The sequence below is a fragment of the Scyliorhinus torazame genome, chromosome 22, assembly GCF_047496885.1.
Source record: "Scyliorhinus torazame isolate Kashiwa2021f chromosome 22, sScyTor2.1, whole genome shotgun sequence".
NCBI classification, from domain to species: domain Eukaryota; kingdom Metazoa; phylum Chordata; class Chondrichthyes; order Carcharhiniformes; family Scyliorhinidae; genus Scyliorhinus; species Scyliorhinus torazame.
Window position 1 is genome coordinate 80,487,951 of NC_092728.1, and position 25,453 is coordinate 80,513,403.

The window sequence follows — 25,453 nt, forward strand, 5'->3', positions numbered from 1 at the left end:
TCTCATTACACACATCCTCTACCCCGAGAAGGCCAATGGGATCTGCATCATTCTCACACTGGACGAAAAGAGATGATTCTCCCCAGGGATCCCCGACTTTGCACTGACACTGAAGCCAATGAAGCTATCATGAGCCATCTCTCTTCTTCTTGCCAACATTGTCAAGGACATTATTGCTTGAGCAGCACATCACTTCTTGTGCTCGCTAATGACCTCAGTCAATCTCCTTAGCATGTCATTTATGGGGAGTCCAGTCGCTGCTACATGTTCAGCCATGCTGCTTTGCCTAAAGAATACAAATTAAGACACACACGCACGTTATCATCCCACAAAGAGTGACCTCCAACAAACCGCCACATTGTTGCCCACACAGGTGAGATGTCCCTTAGTCTCCTTCATTCAGCAACAGTCGCCATGAAGCATGATAGGGCAATGTGCCCTCCAAAGGAGGACATCCCAGCAAATGCCAGTAATACGCAGAATAGTCAAGTGAACAAACTCCATTGTGGAATGAAAACCGAAAGTTCTGGGAAAACCCAAAAGGTCTGGCAGCAGCATCTGGGGAGAGAGAAACAGACTTGTTAAAAGTTTTGAATCCAATATGACTCTAAAGGCTTTTGCAGCATTTTCTGTTTTCATTTCAGCATCAGCTGTCCGGCTTTTAGAATATATTGTGAGATCTATATAATGTGCAACCCATAATAGTGTCTCAACACCCTTGCCACCTTCGTGTCCACAATACTTCTTAACCTTTCTTTTATGACCACTGGGTGAGACCCCAACTAATGAGGAGGGATGCTGCTGAGAGATTCTTCATTGTATGTGATGACCTTGGTTGCCTTCTTCTGGTGGTCGGCCATGAGAGCCTGGCCTTTAATGCAAGCAGAGGATTTCAGGATCCATGGGGGACTCCTGCATGGTATCACTTACTGGAAGCTCTTGGGCTGAGATGCAGCCTCTTGCCCTGAAAGTGCCCTGTGAGGACACTGCCGAGGCCAATTACCAATTGAGCATCTCATTGCCAATTGAGAACCTCCCTATACCCCTGAGGAGAAGGGGCATCTGGAGGGAGGTTCAGGTGTCTCATTCCCCTAGCACTTAGCCACTACTCTATGGAACCCATGGACAGAGGCAGGATGCAGACTCTCACACATATGGACCCTATGATGGACCTGACTCTGACTCTCCATGGCAGTTGGCAAACTCTCCATGATGAAACCCATGTGCCCACATGGTGGAGCCATGGCAGAGGTCAAGGAGTGGATAGACTCTTCCACAACTGTGCGAGGTACTTTATAGATTCTGGCACCTCTGCCAGATATTCCCCTGTCTGCCTCTGTATCTCCAGTGACATTTTGTCACCGAGAGAAGATGTTTGTAAATTACCAGGGGCTGAGCATGGGCTTCACCCCCAACAACTGCCTGAGAGCCCGCCAAAATCACAAATATTATGGCACCCTGGGCAAGTGCACAGTTAATTCCAGCCTCACGTGTCCCGTAGTCACAACTCAAGCGAATTAACCAATAGTTCTTATAAAAAATACCCAAAATCTTTGGCCCTCAGCAGTCCAATAATTACAGTCACCAGGTTGGATGTTTAAATACAATTACTGTTTATTCATAAGAACAACAAATATGCAATAAATACAGCTGCTTAATGACAAGCTAATGTCTGACGCCCCCTTTAACTGCCCCACCCTCTATATATATATATATATATATATATATATATACGCACACACACACAAGTCAGGTAAACACAGAGGGGTGGAAAAGGGTAAGAATAATAAGGTCAACATATAAGACTCCTTGCTTCAGATGATGAGTTCTTTCATGCACTTTCTTCACAGTATAAGTGTGGATTGAAGTCTCTGGTTTACAGCCTGTAATAATCTTCCTTGCAGTTAGCAATACCTTACTCAGAGCTTTTTCAGGAGTGGCCCCTGGCTTCATATCAGCCTGTTCTGCAGAGAGAGTTAACAGATTCTGGATTAAGCTTGCATCTGGCTTTTCTGCAGAAAGGGCTGCTTCCCACAATGATCTTTTGGCGAGAACTAACTGGATATTTCTGGAGAAAACAGAGTGGGGAAAAAGAGAGGTTTTATCCCTTAGCAAGCTCTTTAAGTCTCTGAACCATTTCCGGGGGAACAGGTCCAATCACCGCCTGTTACTGGGCAGAGCACCGCCTTTTAGGCCAATTCGCTGGCCGACAGCCAAATCAGTCAAACCGAGTCATCACTGATCTTTCCTGCAACTGAAATCCTCTGCTTGCATTAAAGGCACAGGCCACATTTTCCTTCTGCTTGAATTAAAGTGGCAGGCTGCCTTAAAGACACATGCCTATAAATCATCCATGGATCATCAAAAATGTAACAGCAAAGTAAAAAAAATGGGAAATCAGGTAATAAACAGGGAATAAAAAAGGAACAAATAGGAAGGACCCTCACACAAATCGCACAAAAGTTTGCAAACAGAAACATTTGTGCAAAGTTGAAAAAAAAAACTCAGGAAAGCAATGCTCCTATTTTGAAGTTATAAAAAAGGCCCATGGTTGCTGAGGAAAAACCCAGAAAAGTGCAGGAACTCACAGCACCGAAAGCCGACAGCTGCAGAGACAGCCTGTGTGAACAAAGCAGTTACTGCCCTGAAAGTCTTAACGTGGTAATGACATTTAAAGCTGTAAGTACAAGAAAACACAAATAGCCATGGACAGAAACTTAAAAGAGCCAGTGGCATTTTGGCTTGGCAAATGGATTCACCAGACCCAAGAGTCGCCTGGCACATCCCCAATAAAGCTCCAAGGACAACAAGAGACCAAGAGAGAGGCAACTTCCAATAAAATGCCACGGGCAACAAGAGGCGCCTGAGGTTGAGAAACAGAAGACTCCAGAGCAAGGGAGAGGACATTCGAGCAAGCTTCAAGATGGATGATGACCCAGCCAGTGCAGAGATACATGAGGCGAAGAGTTTGGTGCAGAAGAAAAAAATGGCTGAGAAGCAGCCAAGAGGCTCAAAATAGAGTTTCTTAAAAATGCTGACACAGTAACCAAACTGCAATATCAGATGGCAGTATAGTGTGCAGATGGCTTTGAATGAAGGAAAGCTATTTGAGGTAACTCAAAAGAAGCAAAATGTGCAAAAAGTAAATGAAGCTGTTCTACAAATGTTCAAATCAGAGCTGAACTGGAAGATCTGAAGCACAAAATGCAAGCGGAGTCAATGAATCAATGCATTGAAACCCATAGTGAGTTGGCAGGATGTCTGCAAGAAAACAAACAGTTGAAATTGTCCTTCAAGATCAAATGCAAAAAGGAATGTGTGATCATTCAGCAACATGAAGAAATGAAGTAAAAATCTTAAACAGCTGAATGAAAGCACAGCAGAAGCAACTCGAGGAGACTCTGAATTATAGAAAAGCTCAAGATGAAGAAACCGATCTTCACAAAGAAAAGGAAATACAGTTGAAGGATCATCAAGGTTCATTCCTCTGCAACATTGCGAAGAGAAGCATACCGAATTTAACGGCACTCTGAACCAATTGATGAACAAGTTGGCAGAGCAGACCCAGCAATGTTCTATGTTCCAGGAGGCAGCCAATGGCTACAAGAAACAGACTGAACAGCTGAAGAAGTAGTGGAACGAAAATGAGAGAGGCATGGAAAGGAAAAGCCGTAGAACTTTCCCAGCTGCGATTGGACAGCGAACCCAGGAGTAACACAATGACAGGAAACTTCGCTGGAGACAGGCCTGGCCAACAGTGAAATCAAAGTGAAGCTCTGCTGCAGGTAGTGAAAGAAAATGAGATTGGAAAAACCCAGCACTGAAGCACACGGAACTAGAAGAAGAAACAGCTGAGCTGAGTGAAGAGACTTATAAACTTCCAAAACGACCTGAGAATAAAACAGCAAATAAATGTTTGGCTGAAGTTGTGAAGCAAGTGGAAATGAAGGATCCATTTGTAAAACGTACGGGTCCAGCAAGAAGGTGGCGGACACCACAAAAACAGAAACTCTGAGTCATTCCAGGAACGAATGGCATATTCCCTTTGTAAGGAATGGGGCAAACCCAAGGCGGGATTCTCCCGTGCCGCGCCGTTTAGGAGAATTGCCGTTCCTGCCGGATTTTCGCGCGACGCTGGCCCGACACCGTTCCGCCATTCTCCCAACCGGCGAGAACGCGTCTTCAAGTTCGCCGCCACGCTGACCGGAGAATTTCCCGAGGGGCTAAGTTTGGTGATTCTCCCGGGCCCCCCGGTATTCAGTGGCCCGGATGGGCCGAAGTCCCGTGATCCTAGGTCGCGGTTCACACCTGAAAAATAAAATCGCTAGCCAGTCATGCTGGCTGACGATATGGGGGGGGGGGGGGGGGGGGGAGGATTTGACTGGCCGGCGTTTTCGGCAGCAGTATGTTGTGGCCGGGACTAGCGTGGGAGGTTTGGGGAAGGATGCTGCCATGCCCAGAGGGGGGGGGGGGGGAGTGTGCCGCCAAGCGCGGGAAAAGGGGGGGGGGAAAGGGTAGTCCCATGCTCTGGGGGAGGGGTTCGGGGCAGGGGTCTCCATATTCCGGAGGTGGAGGAGGAGGGGTGGGGCGAAGGTGCCACCATGCTCGGGGAGGGGGGGGGGGGGGAGGGGCAGGGGGACTCCATGTTCTGGGAGTGGTGGAGGAGGGGTGGGGGGGAAGGGTGCCGCCATGCTCGGGGGGGAGGGGGGGGTTCGGGGCAGGGGGCCTCCCATGTTCCGGGGGTGGTGGAGGAGGGGTGGGGGGGGAAGGGTGCCGCCATGCTAGGGGGGTGGAGCCATGCTCGGGGGGAGGGGGGTGAGGGAAGGGTGCCGCCATGCTCGGGGGGAGGGGTTCGGGGCAGGGTGCCTCCATGTTCCGGGAGGGGGCGGGAAGGTTTTCCGCGAGAGTGACATGCCCGCAGGTTGAGGTCATGCTGATGGGCAAAGGCAACTGCCGCTGCCATCCCGCACAGCCACACGCCTTGACCTTGGGTGCGCCCCCCTCCCCACCAGAGGTGCTGCAACATCCAGCTGATGGAGACCATCTCTGGGAAGGTTCAAGGTGACACACATGCCAGCCCCCATGAGGGCATGGCCAGCCCACGGTGGCGCAATGAGGACGGACGGGCAAAACTGGGCGGTGGACGGATACGGTCAGGGTGCCTGCGTGTCTGTAGCGACACCAGCCAACCGGGGCTCACATGTATCCCATGGCACCTGGCTGTTGAGGTGTCAATGCGCCATTCTTAAACATGTTGTATCCCCCTCCCCCGCAGCTCCTAATGTTTGGGCACCAAACAGCGATGTTTGCCGCCATGGCGGGAGCCGCAGCCCTGCAGGCAGCGTCGACGCAGGCGGGTCAGAGCAGCTGCGGCAGTGGCGGCTGCAGCAGAGGGACGGGCTGCAGAGGGCCAGGTAGCACCCACTTAGGCTGCAGTCCCGCCCGCCAGACAGGTGCAGGAGGAGGCGGAGGAGGATGATGACCACCACATCGATGGGGATGCACAGGACGAGGATACCGATCTTGATGGGGCGCAGTGGGAGGAGGAGGAGCAGGTGGTGGTGCCGAGGCGCCCCATGAGGCCTCGAGGGTACCGTCACCGCATGTCCTTCGAGGACCTGCTGGACAGGGCATGCAGGAGGAGACTCAGGATGAGTCGGGAAACCGTCGCCCATATCTGCCACCTCATGGCACACCTGGCACCACGTGGAACGGGGGGAGGACATGCTATCCCGGTGGCCGTGAAGGTGACAGTTGCCCTCAACTTCTATGCGACGGGGTCATTCCAGGCGTCGAGTGGGGACCTGTCCGATATCTCCCAGGCATCGGTGCACCGGTGCATCCGAGCAATCACCGACGACCTGTATGCCTCGCGGACCGGTACATCCATTTCCCAGAGAACCGCGCCCACCAGAATGCCCGGGCAGCGGGATTCGCCTCCGTGGCCAGGATACCAATGGTCCAGGGGGCGATTGATGGGGGGGCACGTCGCCATACGTCCACCATCGGAGAACAGGGACGTGTTCATGAACAGAAAGGAGACTTACTCCATGAATATTCAGGTGGTCTGCAACCACCGCATGAAGATCATGCACGTGTGCGCCCAGTACCCCTGATGTGGAGATGCCGGCGTTGGACTGGGGTGAGCACAGTACGAAGTCTTACAACTCCAGGTTAAAGTCCAACAGGTTTGTTTCGATGTCACTAGCTTTCGGAGCGCTGCTCCTTCCTCAGGTGAACAGCCTGGCCCATCCTCACCTGAGGAAGGAGCAGCGCTCCGAAAGCTAGTGACATTGAAACAAACCTGTTGGACTTTAACCTGGTGTTGTAAGACCCAGTACCCCGGCAGTGTTCATGATGCCTTTATACTGGCACAATCTTTCATCCCCGCCATGTTCGAGGGACACCCCCCCCCCCCCCCGGCTGAGGGGCTGGTTGCTGGGCGACAGGGGTTACCCGTTGCGGTTGTGGCTGATGACGCCTATACGGAGGCCACAGACCAACGCGGAGACCCGCTACAATGAGGCCCATGCAGCAACCAGGGATGTTGTCGAGAGGTGCTTTGGCCTCTTGAATATGCGCTTCAGGTGCCTGGACCGCTCTGGAGGGGCCCTCCAGTACCATTCAGAGAGGGTCGGCCGCATCGTTGTTGTCTGCTGCGTCCTGCACAACATAGCCCAGCAGAGGGGCGATGTCCTGGAGGAGGAGGCTCAGGGGGAGTCCAATGAGGGCGACGCATCTATACATGAGGAAGAAGAGGAGGATGGGGAGGGGAGGGGGGCACAGACGCAACATGGGGGCAGGATATGGCCGGGATGCTGCGCTACGCCACCGGCTTGGCGAGCGAGCACGCGAGGCGTTGATCGCTGCACGTTTCACCAACTAGGGGGAGGGCATCGCTGAGCAAGGCACTTGCACCAGCGTTCTGCCCAAATGCACCCCCCACCTCCCCCACCGTCCGACAACCCTAGCTCCCACACCACCACTTTCACAGCACCTTACACCTGCGGCACAATGGGATGGTCTCACACTATTGCTTGTGTAAGCGGGTGTGATCAATGCCATGTTGAATGATGACAACCCGCTCTGCGATGAGCTGTGAGCTCCGGATCGTTAGACAATGTCTGACTCATGGCCACAGCTACACCCTCCTCCTGGGTGGTCCCTGTATGCGTCACGGACACTCCCATCACATGGCCATGTGGGGTAGCTGGCGTCGGTGTTCCGAGGACGATGGGGGGGGGACACGTACCTGGCCTCACCGTTGTACCAAACTTCGACCCCAGCACCACTCGGTCCCCTTCACGACCCCTCAGGCACCGGACATAGTACAGAGGCATCTAGGTTTGGTGTAACAGTGACTTTAATCGTGATATTCACATACAAGTGCCCTAACCCCTATAACTAAGCTGTGCCCTGCACCCGTGCCAACTTACTACTTGTCGAACTTCTTTGCCTTGCCTCTACGCCTTGGTGTTTCCCCAGACGGTACAGCAGGAGTGGAGGCAGACTGCTGAGACTCCTGCCCTGCAACTTGGCTCCCCGTCAGCGCACGTTTCCTGGGGCGGCCCAGCTTGGATGGGCCAGGCTGCTCGGCAGGCGTGCTGGATGGCGTGGTGCCCGCCAGATGCACCAAGGACGGAACGGGGGGAGTCCGAGAACTTCCCTTGCAGGAATCATCGGGACGGGCCCCAGTACCTCCTCTTCCCTCCGGGTGCCCAGTGGCCCCTGGGTCTCACTATGGGACGGTGGTGCGAGTGGAGACAAGCCCCATGGCACCACTGACACCTGGCGCTGCCAGTCCTGGAGGCCCGCTGTGGCATCGACCAGGGTCTGAACGTTCGCAGCAATGGAGCTCAGGAAGTGCGCCATCCCAGTCTGGGACTGCACCACCTCCCTCTGGGCTTGTGCGACGCCATCCAGCACGTGGGCAAGGCCGCCGATGCTCTCAGCGATATCCTGCTGAGACTGGCCCATGGCCTGCTGAGACTCAGCCAGACCCCGGAGTGTGGCGGCAATGTCCAGCTGGCTCTGGGACATGGCTGCCTGTGAGAGGGCAGCCCTGTCCTGGGTCACGGATGACGCGTGCACATGAAGCCCCATGCCTTGCAGAACCTGATCCATGGCCGAAACCGTTGCCCCCATTGCCTCCACCGCGGACACCACCCGAGCGGTGTCGGCCTGGGTGGCAGCCATGCTCCTGCTCCTGGACGCGAATGGACTCCTCCAACTGCGTCTGCAGATGCTGGAAAGTGGCCGTCATCCCTTTGTCCACTCCCTGGGTTTCCAAACGCATCCGGTCTGTGGGTGGGTCTGGTAAGTCCAGGAATCCGGGAAACGTCTGGGCGGCAGCTGGGTGCTGGGGCTGGGCTGCCCTCCGACCGTCCAGCCCCTCGGCTGCTCCTACATCCACCTGCTGCACCGGTTCGGCTGTGTGTTGCCCACCAGTCAATGTCCCAGAAGCCTCATCACTAATGTGCCCAACCGAGGTGAGGATATCTGCGATGGTGGAGGGTGTGGGTGACAGCTGTGACGCAAGGTCCATGTCCTCATCGGACACTCGGTCTGGGGTCACCTGGGTCTAGCCTTGGACCGGTGGACGTTGTTTCCGGCCCATGTGAGGGGTACTGTCCAGTCTGTCCAACATCTGTTTGGCTGTCTTCTGTACGTCACTGTCCTGAGTCCCCGTCCTCTGTCCGTCACTGTCCTGGCTCTCCATCCTCTCTTCATCCGTCTCATGGCCGTCAGTCTCCTGACTGTCTTTCCTCTATTCGTCAGTGTCGTTTGTGTCGGTCCTTTGTGTGTCCGTTTCCTGTGCCCCGGCTTCGGACGAGGGCCCTCCTGTCCGTCTTCCTTCCCCTCCCTGGCGTGCATCCCTGTGGGCGGCTGGACGTGGACCTGGACAGTGGTGGCTTGTCTGAGACGTTCCGGGACGATCGTTGGCTGGCCCTGGAATACACAATAAATCGTTAGACACGCGGAGTGGATTGTGAGGGGGTGGAGTGTGAGGGGGGTTAGGGGGTGGAGGGGGCAGTGTGTGGGGATGCAGTGTGAGGGAGGTGAGGGGCTGAGAGAGTGTAGCCAGGCAGGAGAGTCTCACTTGGTACTACGCCTCCGATCTGGCATGGCGCTACCTCTGGTTGGCAGCTCCCCAGCGAGTCCAGAGCCCTCTGCTCATGGACGGTGAGGGGGTGCAGAACAGGTGATCCCCATTCGGTTCTTGCACACTCACGATGGTTGCGGGCTGTCTTATCCTGCAGGAGGGGGAGAGCATCAGAGTTAGGCGGTCAGCAGCAAGACGTGCAGATGTTGGCAACATTATGGCTGCGGGGGGGGGCACTTGGCACCACGCCACGGCAGCTCGCAAGGGGGTTATGGTGCCCATGTCGGTCGGGTGGAACGTGGTGCCTCCCACCCACCTGTGTGGGGGTGGGGGGGGGAACACACGTGGTGGGGGAGGGGGAGGGTGGCCGGGGGGACCTCTCGGGGTACTTACCCTGGCTGCCCTCATTAGGTCGTGGAGCTTCTTGCAGCACTGCTCTCCAGAACGTGGGGTGTGCGTCACAGCGCTAACGGCGATGCTCACATCACGCTAGTTGCGCCTGTCTGTGCTGGCCGGGTGCCGGTGGCCACGTCTTGGGCACAGGATCACCCTCCGCTCTTCCACTGCGTCCGGCAGTGTCTCCGGGTCATTGTCCCGGAACCTGGGGGCGGCACAGCGGGGCGCAGCCATCTCTCTGTGTCAGGGCCTGTGCGCGGATCGCGCATATAAAGTGACGCGGCCCTGCGTCATCCGGGCATCGGGCACTGACGGCGCCGCTCTGGCGCCACACCCACCGCGTTTCCCGCGGCCCCGCTGCTGGCCCCTTTTCGGGGCCTGAATCGGTGCTGCCGGCGGCCCGTTCGCGCCATCGTGAAACGCGACGGTGCGGACACTCTGGCGCGCCATCGGAGAATCCCGCCCATGGTGTCCAAAAAAGGCAGATGAGTTGTGAATAAAGAGAAACACAATTCGAAGGAGCGCAACAAAACAAATCAAATGGAAATAGCCAAGTACCAGAAATGCAGAGTACTACTACTGTTCCAGACTGAGATGTGGAACAACTGTCCAGCCTCTGGGCTGTCAGAATTTCTCAAGTCAGGGATTTGAGATGTGGGAGCAGGATTAGCAAGTGAAGTTTGCATTATAATACTCTGTTAGAAAGGAGGAATTTTTTTTTCAGAGAAGAAAGTGGATGTTGCATTAAGTGCCTGCATGCCATTGTAATGAAACAGTGCTTGGCACAGCCAGGGTTAAGGTGGAACTGAAGAAAGAACCTCCCACAGTATAATGTATAGAGTCACATTGTAATAGACACAGAGAGAACACTTTGGAAACAGCCTATCTGTGTGGAAGCAACACCACACATGCTAGTAACCCGAGATCTGTTAATAGTTCAAAGACTAAGAATAAACGGTTCATGTTTCAATAAGTCTCAAGATCTCATCATTGAGACATCTAAAGAACCCATAGTATACCAGCCCCAACTGAGATCTCTTGTCACACCACACCACGGCCATCACCACTACCAGTGGATCACCCAAGAGTGATCTCATCCTTCTTGCTGCTCTGTTGCATCCTTCTGCAGTCAGTCAGGCTGACTGTCAGGTGGGAAACCTGGGGAAGAAAAATTAAAACTCATCCTGTAAGATGTTTGTGAAATCCGTACTTCAGGGTTTTCCATCCATAGCTGCTCCTCCCAACTCCATTAGCATCTCCAAAATAATATTGGGACCTTAGACTTGAGGCTTTTGATCCTTTGTTACATGTTTCCTTCGTTGGTCTGGTTTCAGTACCTTTCGTCTGAAGTGCCTTGGGGTGCATTACTTCTTTGACGGCACTATACAAATGCATTTCACATCACTTTAATGCTGTTTATCAAACGCCCATAAATGGATGTAAAAATGCTCTGTGATGACTGAATATTGAACACCTATTGATTTTTCTCTTTGTCTTGTTCAAGTGGATAAACTCTAAACAAATAATCCCTCCTCTGAGCACAGCCCAGTTATGCATCATTTCCCAGCTGCAAAAACAAAAAGAGATTTTAATCATCAATATTTGTTCGAGACAGTTGTATTGTCAGCATTTGCAACCCTACTTTTAAAATGAGTTTTATCCCTTTAATAGCAATGATGCTGAGATTTAACACCTCATGTTGACTAATATCTCTCCACAATATGGCAAAGGGAAAAATGCGATTTCTTACATTGATCATTGCCTTTTCCAATCTCCTGTTGCTGTTGTACCACTTTATTGTAAATCTGTTTCTCTGACAGCCCTTTTCCTTTGCAGTCTTTATCTGTTGCTGTTATGCTTTATCTCACTCTAACTGAGAGAGTGATTTTCTCTCAGTCAAATGGTAAATGAGCCTTATATACTGTTTAGAGGTTTGCTTTGCAAGGAGATAAAATCAATCCCCCCACCAGCAGTGGAGGTAAATTAAGCCAGGTTCTCACACCCGAACGTGGCAGGGTTTAGCACACAACGTGACAACTTTATGATTGGCCTTATGTTTCATCACTGCATGCTGTGGCACATGTGTACTATTTGGGCACATATACATTGTTAGTCTTTCAAAGTATAAATGTTTGTGCCCAAAATGGCTGCCTAAATTTAACACTTTGTTGCACTAAAAGTTTTATATCGTCAGTTGTGCCTCCTCAGTCTTTATTATTCTGTTATTCTTGTGGTGATGTTACTTTTCCCCGCCTGTGAAACAAATGCCCTTTTGGCCAATTGTTACTTTTCTTATTTTTAAAAAACTTATTTTATTCCAAACGTGTGTAAAAAACAGCAACATATACAAAAACTCACTCCACAAACTCAGTCCACAGTTTGTGCAATGTTCCCCCTTTGTACTCCCTTCCCCTCCCCCCACTCACCCACCCCCCACCCGCCTATTCCCCGAGATGAACAGTTCCTCAAACATTACCATGAACAACCCCCACCATGTCTCAAAGCCCTCTGCTGACCCCCTCAACTCAAATTTAATCTTTACCAGCCGGAGAAAGTTGTACAGGCCCCCCAGCCAGGCCGCCACCCCCGGCGGCGTATCCGATCTCCAATTTAGCAAGATCCTTTGCCGGGCAATTAGAGAGATGAAGGTCACAACATCGACCTCTTCCCCTCCAGCAGCTCCGGCACTTCCGATACCCCAAAGATCTCCATCATTGGGTGCGGCCTGACCGCCAACCCCATAATCTTTAAAAAAAATTTGGAGTACCCAATTATTTTTAATTCCAATTAAGGGGCAATTTAGCATGGCCAATCCACCTAAACTGCACATCTTTGGGTTGTGGGGGTCAAACCCACGCAGACACGGAGAGAATGTGCAAACTCCACACGGACATCCCGACCCCGGGTCCTCAGCGGCGCAGTCCCAGTGCTAACCACTTGCAGCCCCCCACAATTTTATATAACGTCCCAAACACCGCTTCCCCGTATCTCTCCAGCTTCTCGCAGCCTCAGAACATATGCGCATGATTCGCCGGCTCCCGCCCACACTTCTTCCACCCCTGGAAGAACCCATTCATTCTCGACCGGGTCATATGTACCCTATGCCCAATCTTAAACTGGACCAAGCTCTTCCTCATGCAGGAGGATGTTGAATTCACCCTCAACATCGCCTCGCACCACAGTTCCCAGCCTATTTCCCCCCCCCAAACTCCTCCTCTAATTTGTTCTTGATCCTCACCACCTGCGCCGCCCCGCACCCCAACCACCCGTATATATCCCCAATCCTACCCTCTCCCAACTCATCCCGGAGTAACAGTTGCTCCAATAAGGTCAGGCCAGCAGCACGGTTCAATTCCCGTACCAGCCTCCCCGAACAGGCGCAATGTGGAGACTAGGGACTTTTCACAGTAACTTCATTGAAGCCTACTTGTGACAATAAGCGATTTTCATTTCATTTCATTTCATTTTCAAGGTGTATGCCAGCAACCTGGGAAACGTCCTCCACTCATTTCTCTCACCTGCATATATCTGAATTCACTCGCCCTCGGCAACTCAAACCTCTCCCGCAACTCATCTAGACCTGCAAACTTCCCTTTTACAAGTCCCTCGCCCACACCGGCCCCACCTCCCTCCACTTCCCAGATCTCCCATCCATCTCCCCTGGATTAAACATATGATTCCCGCACAGACATCAACACCAACATCCCCTCCAACTTAAAGTGTCTCTGCAGCTGATTCCACACTCTGACCATCAACTGTACCACTGGGCTCCCCATATAATCCCCAGGAGCTAGTGGCAGCTGGGCCGTCGTCATAGCCCTCAGCCTGGAGCCCCTATAGAACTCCTCCTCCACCTTGACCCACCACCATCACCTCACCTTCTCCACATTCGCCGCCCAATAATAGTGCAGCAGGTTCAGGAGCGCCAACTGTCTCTGCCCCTGTAACAGGGCTCTCTTTACCCTTGGCACCTTCCCTGCCCAGAAAAGATCACTGTTTCCAATTTCCGAAAGAAGGCCTTAGGGAGAAAGATCTGGCGGGTCTGGAAAACAAACAAGAACCTTGGCAGCATATTCATCTTGAGCACCTCACCCTCCGTGCCAATGTCAGGTGGAATGTATCCCACCTCTTAAAACCCCCCCTAATCTCCTCCACCAATGTTGTCAAATTCCACCGGTACATTGTAGACCATTCCCTCGTCACCTGAATCCCCAAATAACTGAACCTTTCACTAGCTACCCTGGCAACACCTCCCAAGTTTGTTGCCCCACCTTGCCGCATTCACTGGAAACACCTCACCCTTCCCGACATTAACTTATACCCAGAAAAGGCTCCAAACCTCTCCATTATTCCCATGATCCTACCCATGCTCTCCAGCCGATCTGACACATGCATGCCAGGGGTGTTGCTGAGGATCAAGTGGGTTTTGTAAAGGACAGGCAGCTCTCTAATAACATCAGGAGGCTGTTAAATGTGGTTACATCAACAGGGTCATCCATGTACAATTATACCTGGTGCTCCCCCTCACAATCCCCTGACATTCCACCGATCCCCTAAGGACCATAGCCAAAGGCTCAATCGCCAATGCGAACAGCAACGGCAACAGCGAACAGCCGTGTTGTTCCCCTGTGCAGTCCAAAACTCTGAGCTCACCTCATTTGTACGTACATTTGCCACCAGGACTACATACAACAGATGTACCCACATCACAAACTTCCGGCCAAACCCAAATCGACCCAGGATTTCAAATAAATACCTCCACTCCACCCAATCAGAAGCCTTCTCTGTATCTATAGAGACAATAATCTCTGGCACCCGCCCGACTGAGGAGTCCTAATCACATTTAACAGCCTCCTGATGTTACTGGAGAGCTGCCTGCCCTTTACAAAACCTTTCCGACCACCCTTGGCACACATTTCCCCCCCCCCATCCTCTCTGCCAACAACTTAGCCAGCATTTTCGCATCTGTATTCCACCACGAAATGGGCCTATAAAACCCACATCCCAGTTTCGGGATTAACATGATTGACAGCTGTGACAGTGTCTCTGGCAGCTCATCCTTATCCAACACCTCACTAAACATCCCCAACAAATGCGGTGCGACTTCCGGTGGCGGCTATGAAGGAGTAAGTCGCACATTTGGTGGCTCCTGCTCTGGTCGGACTTTTGAGCCATTTCCCCTGATTTTTTAACAGACTTGAATTGTAGAACGGATGTTAGTGGCAATTCTCTACTGAACTCCTACTTTGGTGCCTGGAGAAAAGGACTAGAAGTGTTCGTAAGGGCAGAAACAAAAAGACAGAGAAGACTTGGGCTGTAGTTGCAACAGGAGACAGCATGGCGGAGGGGCGAACCTCTGGCTTGTCGACCCAGCAGTCTATGGAGTAGCGGATGCAAGTCATTCAGAGGGCTTTGCTACCCAGAAACGGGACTGCTTGGACCCGATAAAAGCGTTGAATGAGCAGTTGGAGCTCAGATTGGACGCCCAAGATCGGGCGATCCAGAAGGTGGAGAAGGCGCTGGCTGAGCAGAAGGAGCATCAGACTGCGGTGGAGCTGGAGGTGGGGATGCTGAGGGAACAGCAAAAGAAGCTTCTGGAGAAGATGGAGGACCTAGAGAAAGGGATTGGGTTACAGGGTGTTGTTGCTAGGGGGGGTGAATGTTCTGCTGACAAGGGAGGGACTTGGGCTGAGGGACAGAGAAGAGGTCGGGGGTAGGGGCTGCCTAAGGATTGACCGGTGGAGGCGCGGATCACGGACTGGAGGCGGGCCTAGAAAAGCGGATGGCTGATCGGCGGGGGGGGGGGGGCAATGAGCCCCCCAACTAGGCTGATCACCTGGAATGTTCGAGGGTTAAATGGGCTGGTCAAAAGGGCACATGTGTTCGTGCATCTTAGGGGATTGAAGGCGGACGTGGTGATGTTGCAGGAGACGCACCTTAAGGTAATGGACCAGGTTAGACTGAGGAAAGGCTGGGTCAGCCAAGTGTTTCACTCGGGACTAGATTCAAAGACTAGCGGGGTCGCGGTCCTGATCAATAAGCGGGTGGTGTTTGAGGCGGGTAGAATAGTCTCGGATGTGGGAGGTCGGTACATTATCGGTCAGTGGGAAACTGGAGGGGTGCAGGTGGTATTAGCAAATGTGTATGCGCCAAATTGGGATGATGTGGAGTTTATAAAGAGGATGCTGGGAAAGATACCGGACCTGGACCCGCACAGGTTGGTCATGGGAGGGGACTTCACTGCAGTTATGGACCCGGGCTTAGACCGGTCAAGCTCGAAAACGGGCAGGGTGTCAGCAATGGCAAAGGAACTAAAAGGGTTCATGGAGCTGATGGGGGGGGGGGGGGGAGGGGGGGGTGGAGAGACGGATCCATGGAGGTTTGGGCAGCCGAGGACGAAGGAGTTCTCCTTCTACTCACACGTGCATAAAGTGTATTCCCGGATTGATTTCTTTATTTTGAGCAGGGCTTTCTGGCTGGAGTAGTTGACAAGGGGTATTCGGCAATTACAATCTCAGTCCATGCACCGCACTGGGTTGTCCTGCAGGTTAGCAAAGGCGTCAACCAGCGCCCGCACTGGAGGTTGGATGAGGGACTTTTGGCGGATGAAGGGGTGTGCGAGCGGCTGAGGAAATGTATTCAGAGCTATCTGCAGGTCAATGACGGGGGTGTGGGAAGCACTGAAGGCGGTGGTAAGGGGGGAGCTGCTCTCGATCCGGGCTCATAGAGTGACGGTTGACAGGGCAGAGACAGACCGACTAGTAAAGGAGATATTACAGATCGCTAGGAGGTATGCGGAGACCCCAGAGGCAGGGCATCTCAGGGAATGGTGGAGGCTGCAGGCGGGGTTTAGCTTGCTGACCACAGGGAGGGCGGTGGAGCAGCTGAGAAAGGCGAGGGGGGCGATTTATGAACATGGAGAGAAGGCCAGCAGAATGCTTGCACAGCAGCTTCGGAAGAGGGAGGGAGATAGGGAAAGTAAAGGACGGAGATGGGAACCTGGTTGGTGATTCGGTAGAGGTGAATAAGGCGTTTAGAGATTTTTACAGCAGGCTGTACAGGTCGGAACCCCCTGCGGGGCAGAGGGGATGAGCCGCTTCTTGGGGGGGCTGGATTTCCCAAAGGTGGACGGGGAGCGGGTAGAAGGGCTGGGGGCCCCAATTGGGCTGGAAGAGATAGTGGAGGGCTTGAAGGCCACGCAGGAGGTTAAGGCCCCGGGTCTGGACGGGTACCCAATGGAGTTTTATAAAAGGTTCTCTGGGATATTAGGGCCAGTGTTGTTGAGGATGTTCAATGAGGCAAGGGAAAGAGGGGTGCTTCCCCCGACGATGTCACAGGCCACGAATTCGCTGATTCTTAAGCGGGACAAGAACCCAGAGCTGTGTGGGCCCTACAGGCTGATCTCCCTGCTGAATGTGGACGCCAAGTTGCTGGCCAAAATCTTGTCCTCCAGGATTGAGGAGTGTGTTCCGGATGTTATTGGGGAGGACCAGAGGGGGTTTGTTGGTGGCCAATGTAAGAAGGCTGTTAAATGTAATCATGATGCCCCGGAAGGTAGGGAGGTTGAGGTAGTGATCGCAGTGGATGCAGAAAAGGCTTTTGATGGGGTAGAATGGGATTATCTGTGGGAGGTACTGGGACGGTTCGGATTCGTGCGGAACTTTATTGACTGGGTCAGGTTACTGTATCAGGCTCCTGTGACAAGTGTACGGACGAACAGGACAACTTCGGACTATTTTAGACTGCACCGGGGGACGAGACAGGGATGCCCCCTCTCCCCTCTGTTGTTTGCGCTGGCTATAGAGCTGTTGGCAATTGCTCTGAGAGCTTCAAGGGTCTGGAAGGGACTGGTCTGGAGGGGTGGAGCACAGGGTTTCGCTCTATGCGGATGATCTGCTTCTGTACGTTTCGGACCCAGTAGAGGGGATGGAAGAAATCATGAAGATTTTAGGGGAATTCGGCCGGTTTTCGGGGTATAAGCTAAATATGGAAAAGAGTGAGATGTTTGTGGTCCAGGCGAGGGGACAGGAGGGGCGACTGGGGGAGCTGCCGTTTAGGTCAGTAGGAGCTAGTTGTAGGTACCTGGGCATCCAGTTGGTGCGGGAATGGGACCGACTGCATAAATTTAATCTGGCCCGGCTAGTGGACCAAATGAAGGACGATTTTCGGAGATGGGACACGCTTCTGTTGTCTCTGGCCGGGAGGGTGCAAACGGTGAAAATGACGGTCCTCCTGAGATTCCTATTTGTATTTCAATGTCTTCCCATCTTTATTCCGCGGTCCTTTTTTAAGCGGGTCAACAGAGTGATCACGGGCTTCGTCTGGGCGGGCAAGACCCCACGAGTAAGGAAGGTAATGCTTGAGCGGAGTCGGGGAGAGGGCGGGCTGGCGCTGCCAAATTTTAGCAACTATTACTGGGCGGCTAATATAGCCATGATCAGGAAGTGGGTGGTGGGGAAGGGGTCGGCATGGGTGCGTATGGAGGCGGCTTCTTGTAAGGCACAGTCTGGGGGTATTGGTAACTGCGCCTCTGCCGCTCCCGCCATCACAGTACTCCACCAGTCCAGTGGTGGTGGCGGCCCTGAGAGTTTGGGGCCAGTGGAGGCGGCATGTGGGAGCAGTGGGAACATCGGTCTGGTCCCCAATTTGTGATAATCACCGGTTTGCCCCGGGGAGGAGGGATGGGGGGTTCCGGTTATGGCAGAGAGCGGAGATGGAGAGGATGGGGGATGTGTTCATAGAGGGGAGCTTTCCGAGTATGAGGGCGTTGGAGGAAAAGTTTGGGCTGGCGAGGGGAAACGATTTCAGGTATCTGCAGGTGCAGGACTTCCTTCGTAAACAGGTGTCAACCTTCCCGTTCCTACCGCTAAGGGGGATTCAGGACAGGGTAATTTCCATAGGGTGGGTGGGGGAGGGGAGCGTCTCGGACATCTATAAGGAGCTTATGGGGTCGGAGGAGATGCAGATGGAGGAGCTGAAGCGCAAGTGGGAGGAGGAGCTGGGAGGTGAGATAGAGGGTGTTCTATGGGCAGACAAATTGAGTAGCGTCAACGCATCCGCAACATGTGCCAGCCCAGCCTGACACAATTTAAGGTTGTGCACCGGGCTCACATGACAGTGGCCCGGATGAGCAGATTCTTTGGGATGGAGGACAGGTGCTCAAAATGCTCGGGAGGACCAGCGAACCATGTCCACATGTTTTGGACCTGTCCAAAGCTTGGGAGATTCTGGCAGGGGTTTGCGGATGATATGCCCACGGTGTAAAAAACAAGCTTGGCGCTGGGTCCAGAGGTGGCGATTTTCAGAGTTTCGGAAGATCCGGGAATCCAGGAAGAGAAAGAGGCAGACGTTCTGGCCTTTGCTTCCCTGGTAGCCTGGAGACGGATACTATTAGAATGGAGGGACCCAAAGCCCCCGAAGTCGGAGACCTGGCTATCGGACATGGCTAGCTTTCTCTGTATGGAGAAAATCAAGTTCACCTTGAGAGGGTCACTGTTAGGGTTCACCCGGAGGTGGCAACCGTTCGTCGACTTCTTCGCAGAAAATTAATCGTCAACAGACGGGGGGGGGGGGGGGGGGGGGGGGCGGGGAGGTGGGAGTAGTTTAGGTTAGAGTAGGGGGGTAATAAGGGTGGGACCTGTACGAAAGGTAAATGGCTTTTCACTATGTTTATGGTTTCATGTGTATTGTTTATTCTGTTGTTGTTACTATACCAAAAATACCTCAATAAAATGTTTATTAAAAGAAAAACAAATGCGGTGCCTACTCTGCCGCAAAAGCCTTCTAAAGCTGTCCGGCCCTGGACCCTTACCCGACTTCATCCCCCTAATGTTGTCAGTCACCTCCCTCAGCCCCAGCGGCTCCTCCAGCGCCTGCCTCCTCTCTTCCTCCAAACTTGGAAACTCCAACCCATCCAAACACCGTCCCGTATCCGCTTCCTCTCCACCCGGCTCGGCCCTGGATAGCTTCTCATAATGCCTCCTGAACACCTTGTTTATTCTCCCCGGCTCTGACACTATCTCCCCCTTCTTTGTTCGCACACTTAGAATTTCCTTAGACGCAGCCTGCCTGCACAGCTAGAGGGCCAGCATTCTCTCCATATTCATATTGCACCCCCCCCTCACCCTCCGCAGCAGCCTCACTGCCTTTCCTGTTGTCAACCTTTCAAACTACCTCTGCAACCTCTTTCTCTCCGCCAACAGCGGGGGCCCCCCGAGTATATCCTGTCCACCTCGACTATCTCGTCCAGCAACTGTCCATGCACCCCGCTCTTCCTCCTATCACTTTGCGCCTTGAATGAGAATCTCCCCTCGGACCACCGCCTTCAACGCCTCCCAGAATGTGGCCACTGCTCCTCCGTATTCTGATTAAGCTCCACGTAGTCCCCAATCGCCGACCTCACCTTTTCGCAGAACCCCTTATCTGCCAAAAAACCTGAATCTAGCCTCCATCCCGGCATCTGTACCTGCCCTGAGTTAAGCCTCACCTCCAGCCAATGCGGCGCATGGTCCGAAATCTTGATTCTCGCATACTCCCCCCCGCCACCTTGGGTTCTTAAACCTCCACGGATCAACCATTCCCATACATTACATAAACCTTCCCAACACTTTGCCTTCCTAAACCTTCCCATTGACTTGGATACGACCTTCCACCCTTGGTTCAATCGCACAATTAAAACCTTCACCCATAATCAACTGGTGCATATCTAAGTCCGGATTGTTCCCAGTAAACCCTTCATAAACCCCACATCGGCGCATATATGTTGACTAGTGAATGCCACCGGCGTCACGTCCAGCATCCAACTCACTCTCATGTATCTACCCCCCCCCCCCCCCGCCAGTCCCGCAGTTCCTCAGCCCCTACAATCCCCATCCTTTCGTTCAACAAAATGGCCACCCCCCGCGACTTTGAGTCAAACCCTGAGTGAAATACTTAAACCAGCCATCCCTTTCTCGTCCTGATCCTTCACCCGGAGCTGCGTCTCCTGTAAAAAAGATCACCTTCGCCTTCAAGCTCCTCAGGTGTGCAAAAAACCCGAGACCTCGTAATCGGCCCATTTAACCCATGAACGTCCCACAATTCTTACCAGCGGCTTACGCCTCCACTCCCCTCTGTCATCCACCATCATCATTCCCCTCCGGTTCTACCTCCTTTAATACCACCCTAAACTGCTCCCCCCTCCACCCATGACCATTCTCAGTTTTCACCTCTGTCACATCGCAATTCCCCCAACCCTCACCCCCACCCATCCTCCTGGCCACCTCTCGCAGCCTTCTCCCACCTCAACTCTGTTCCTCAGCATTGCCTGTCAACAAGGAGGCTCCTGCTCGAAGGCCTCCCCTGCACGCCCCTCCCCACCAGTCCCTCCTTGGCCTGTGCAAACGGCCCCCTTACCCACCTGAATGCCCCTCCGCTGGCAACCCCACCCAGCGGGTCCCACCATCCACGCCCCTTACCTGTAAAGAAAAAACACCCAAAATCGCAAGTCTTCTCCTTTTCCACGAACTTGTGCAACCACCCGCAGCGGCTCCCCCGCTCTCGGCATCTGCCTTAAGGACCTGTCGGCCCGGTCCACCTCTGGGGCAGTGAGCAGCACCCTCTCCTCCATCAACCTGGAAAGCATCCCCCACACATATTTTGTGGCGCTCGTTCCTTCCACACCCTCTGGCAGACCCACAATTCGCAGGTTCTGCCACCTGGACCTGTTCTCCTGCTCCTCGACCTTCACTCTCAGTGACTCACATAGACCCCCCCCCCAGGATCACCATCTCCACCTCCAGAGACACAATTCGATTGCCCTGGTCAGACACCACCTTCTCCACCTCGCATATCGTCACCCCTTTGTGCCTCAATGCACTACTCTACTTGATCCATAGTTCCTTGCAGAGGTGCTACTGCTCCCTCAATGGCCTTAGACCCGTCTCCATGCATCTTCCCTTGCTGGCGGAATTTGTCTTTGATGAAGGCCATCAACTGCTCCATCTGGGGCATTCCCACTGGCGAAGACCCTTCCCCCTCCGCCATTCTCGCAATTGTTGCTGCTCCACAGGCCCCTCCAGTTCCTTAGCCAGGTCTTTAACTGTTTTTTTTGCCAGGTCTGGTAGCTAATCTTGGGGGGGACATCTTCCTCTCTACCTTCTGCACCACTTTCCTGCCGGAACTACCCCACTAACCGTTATAAAATGCCCAAACCAACGTCTTCGAGCCAGAGCTGCCCTGTGTGCGACCACTCACTCCTTGGCCGCCACCAGAAGTCCCAGTTGTTACTTTTCCTGCTGTTGCTCGTTTCCAGTTTCTTATCCTTTATTCTTTTCTGTTTTATTGCTCAGTTGCATTTTCTGAGTTTTTATACTTCCTCCACGTATTCTTGTTTTCTTCATTTACCTCTCCCTTCAGGGAAGTGAACATATGATCCAAGGAGATTCAAAGGAAGAGGAGAAAATTTAAAGCAAAGATCAAAAATAAATAGACCATAAGAATAGAAAATCTAATTGTGGGAACACACAGAGTAAAACTGGATTATCTGTTTTGTACTGAAGCCTTTATTGTATATTTCTTGATATGTCTAAACTTGTGTTCGGAGTTTAAAGCAACTGTCCATCATGTAGCGGAATTCTTAATTGTGTTTTATCCAGTAAAAATGTTAAATTTAACCCATCAATGAAAAATCAGATTTTCTGACAAAAAGGTATGAATAGGCATCGTAAAATAAATTGCTTCACTCATGTGTAGCATAAAGCTTAGAAATTCATTGATTTCATATTTAGTTCATATAAAATTGAAATTATTAAATTTCTGAAACAGTGTGAAACATTATTGATGCCCAAAAAGAAGCTCCAAATTAATTTGAGTTATTAGATAGCCGGTCTAGAAACTGGCAACTGGAGTTTGTCGAACAGAAATCTGTAAAATCGGCAACAATTTTAAATGGGCACACATTGTGATATTTTGGATTAAACGTTTGTCGTATTGTTTATCAAAATAAATTTGATTCTTGCTTGGAAAATCTTCCTAAGACTAAACCAAAGATGATCTCATTAATGGTGAAAAATAATATTACTTAACATCCAAAATTAATTAATTAAAAAATCATCTTTGTCTCTTTGGATCTATTTAGCATCTGCAGAACATCCTAAATATTAAATTACTTTGCATGTTTAGCAAAATTTGAACTGATTCTTTTCAATGCTGGTTAAATATTGGGTCGGCAAAGTGACTCCACAATTTCTACTGAAATGTTTTGCTACCTATACTTTGGAAATGATCTTTCTTTTGAGAGATGATGGAAATCAGTTCCTAGTCCCATTTTCCTGGAATAGTCTGAGTCATTGTTATATAGATATGGTGGTGTTTCATTACAAAAAGCTGCTAAACCTAATCTTGCAGTTTTTGTTAACTTCCAGAAGGTTTACACAGGAATATAGAAAATAGAAGCAGGAGGAGACCACCTGGTCCTTTGGGCCAGCTCCGCCATTCAATACGATCATAGCCGATCCTCAACACCATACTCCCGCATTCTCCCCATACCCTTTGATGCCTTTAGAGTGTGGGGGGGGGGATTTTTAACCGGTGTTCAGTGCGGCCAAAAATGACAACCTTGAAGGAAAATCCTGCTAGACCGCAGGAATGAGATTCTCAGTAGTGGGATGTTGCTCTCAGATTTTCCCCGCCCCTCACCGGTGATGCAACAAGGACGGGATTGCCCTTAGTCAATCACAGCCATCCCCAAACCTGGACCAATGTGCAGGGAGATCATGTTCAGGAGCTGGTGCGAGAGAATCAAGCCGATTATTCTTGTGTAAACTACTGTGTGTACATTTGGGCACAGGCAGGATTGCGGAAATTGGTTTTATGACCTATATTTACGTTTATTTTTCCCAAACTTTTTTACCTTGCTTTTGTTCACCCACCTCCCTAACTCTTCTGATAGTTCCTGATACTTGAAACAATTCACTACATTAAGGGCGCTCAGTGTAAGTTGCTGTTAACTTTCACCTATCAGCTCCAGAAGTGTTGGTGTAAAATGGGTAAATTCGTATTTTTGCATTGCAGATCAATACATTTGTGCTTTGTCGTGTAGTGATGATCACAATTGCCAGTTCACAACGACGCTCCATGATGCTGGCATCAGACAGAAGCCTGGCCAAACGGGTTTCATCCCAGATATGGTGAGTCATAACTAAGTCCACACCTGCAGCTGTATTTTGTAGTCAGAAGAGTAACCTGTATTTTGATAATGCACGTTATTAACCTGAGGACAGTTAAGCTGCACTTGCACTCATTATGCAAAGTGCATTCGCAGAAAAGCCCTTGTTATTTTGGCAGGATGTGGTATGTCAATTCTAATCCACCATTACAAGCCAAAAATGATAAACCTGGTCCAAGAACGTGTTTTGAAGCATGAATTTTCTCACCCGATTATGTGAATTTTCAACTGGTGAAATAAATGCCTCAGGTGAAGCTTCAGAATTAAAATAAGCCTAAAAGCTTACAAACTTAAATTTTCCTCTTAATTAAGCATCGCTCTGCAACTAGTCACCAATAATGATATACATACTGGGCGGTACGGTGGCACAGTGGTTAGCACTGCTGCCTCACAGCTCCAGGGACACGGGGTCAATTCCGGCCTCAGGAGACCGCCTGTGGAGTTTGCACGTTTTCCGCGTGCTCCGGTTTCAGCAATAGAGCAGCTGAATTTTCAAATGTGATTTGACCCCTTTTATGATCCACTCAGAGTAAAAAATGTGGTGGGAAATGGCTCTGACACCAATGATGAACTGATGGGGGGATAGCAGAGAGCATACTGGACCGAAACTGAAAAATCAGGGGCGAGATTCTTCGACCCCCCGCCGGGTTGGAGAATCGCCGGGGGCTGGCGTGAATCCCGCCCCCGCCGGTTGCCGAAGTCTCCGGCACCTGAGATTCGGCGGGGGCGGGAATCGCGCCGCGCTGGTTGGCGGGCCCCCCCCCGCTCGATTCTCCGGCCCGGATGGGCCGAAGTCCCGCCGCTAAAATGCCTGTCCCGCCGGCGTAAATTAAACCACCTACCAAGGCGGCGCGGCCGGGGTCCTGGGGGTGGCGCGGGGCGATCTGGCCCTAGGGGGGGTGCCCCCACGGTGGCCTGGTCCACGATCGGGGCCCACTGATCCGCGGGCGGGCCTGTGCCGTGGGGGCACTCTTTCCCTTCTGCCTTCGCCACGGTCTCCACCATGGCGGAGGCGGAAGAGACTCCCTCCACTGCGCATGCGTGGGAAGCTGTCAGCGGCCGCACACGCTCCTGCGCATGCGCCGCCCGGAGATGTCATTTCCGCGCCAGCTGGCGGGGCACCAAAGGCCTTTTCCGCCAGCTGGCGGGGCGGAAATTCGACCGGCGCCGACCTAGCCCCTCAAGGTTGGGGCTCGGCCCCCAAAGATGCGGAGCATTCCGCACCTTTGGGTCGGCGCGATGCCCGTCTGATTTGCGCCGTTTTGGGCGCCAGTCGGCGGACATCGCGCCGTTTCCGGAGAATTCCACCCCAGGACTGTGCTGTTGAGATCACAGAGTTCCTGCAGAGCAGAAGATGGCCATTGAGCCATCAAGCCGGCGCCAACCCTCTGAAAGAACATCCTACCGAGGCCCAATCCCCCGCCCTATTCTCGTAACCCCACCTAACCTGCATATCTTTGGACATTATGGGGCACTTTTGCATGGCCAATCCACCTAACCTGCATACCTTTGCATTGTGGGAGGAAACCGGAGCACCTGGAAGAATCGCTTGCAGAGACGGAGAGAAAGTTAAAACTCTACAGTCACCCAAGGCCGGAATTGTACCCGGGTCCCTGGCGCTGTGAGGCAGCAGTGCTAACCACTGTGTCACCGTGCCGTCCTGATGTAGGAATGGTGATTTTTTTCAGAGGCCATGTGGAATATGGGCATAGACATATTTGAAGACTACAACTAAAATCTGAAGACTC

General features: G+C 52.2%; 1 protein-coding gene across 1 annotated transcript in view; it reads left to right on the forward strand.

The window, feature by feature from the left end:
• Positions 1 to 25,453, forward strand: part of LOC140398855 (adhesion G protein-coupled receptor D2-like) — a 223,394-nt gene that overhangs the window by 79,060 nt on the left and 118,881 nt on the right. The window contains exon 20 of the mRNA XM_072487796.1: positions 23,552 to 23,667. Coding sequence (XP_072343897.1) covers positions 23,552 to 23,667 — 116 coding nt within the window. The remainder of the gene's footprint in view (positions 1 to 23,551; positions 23,668 to 25,453) is intronic.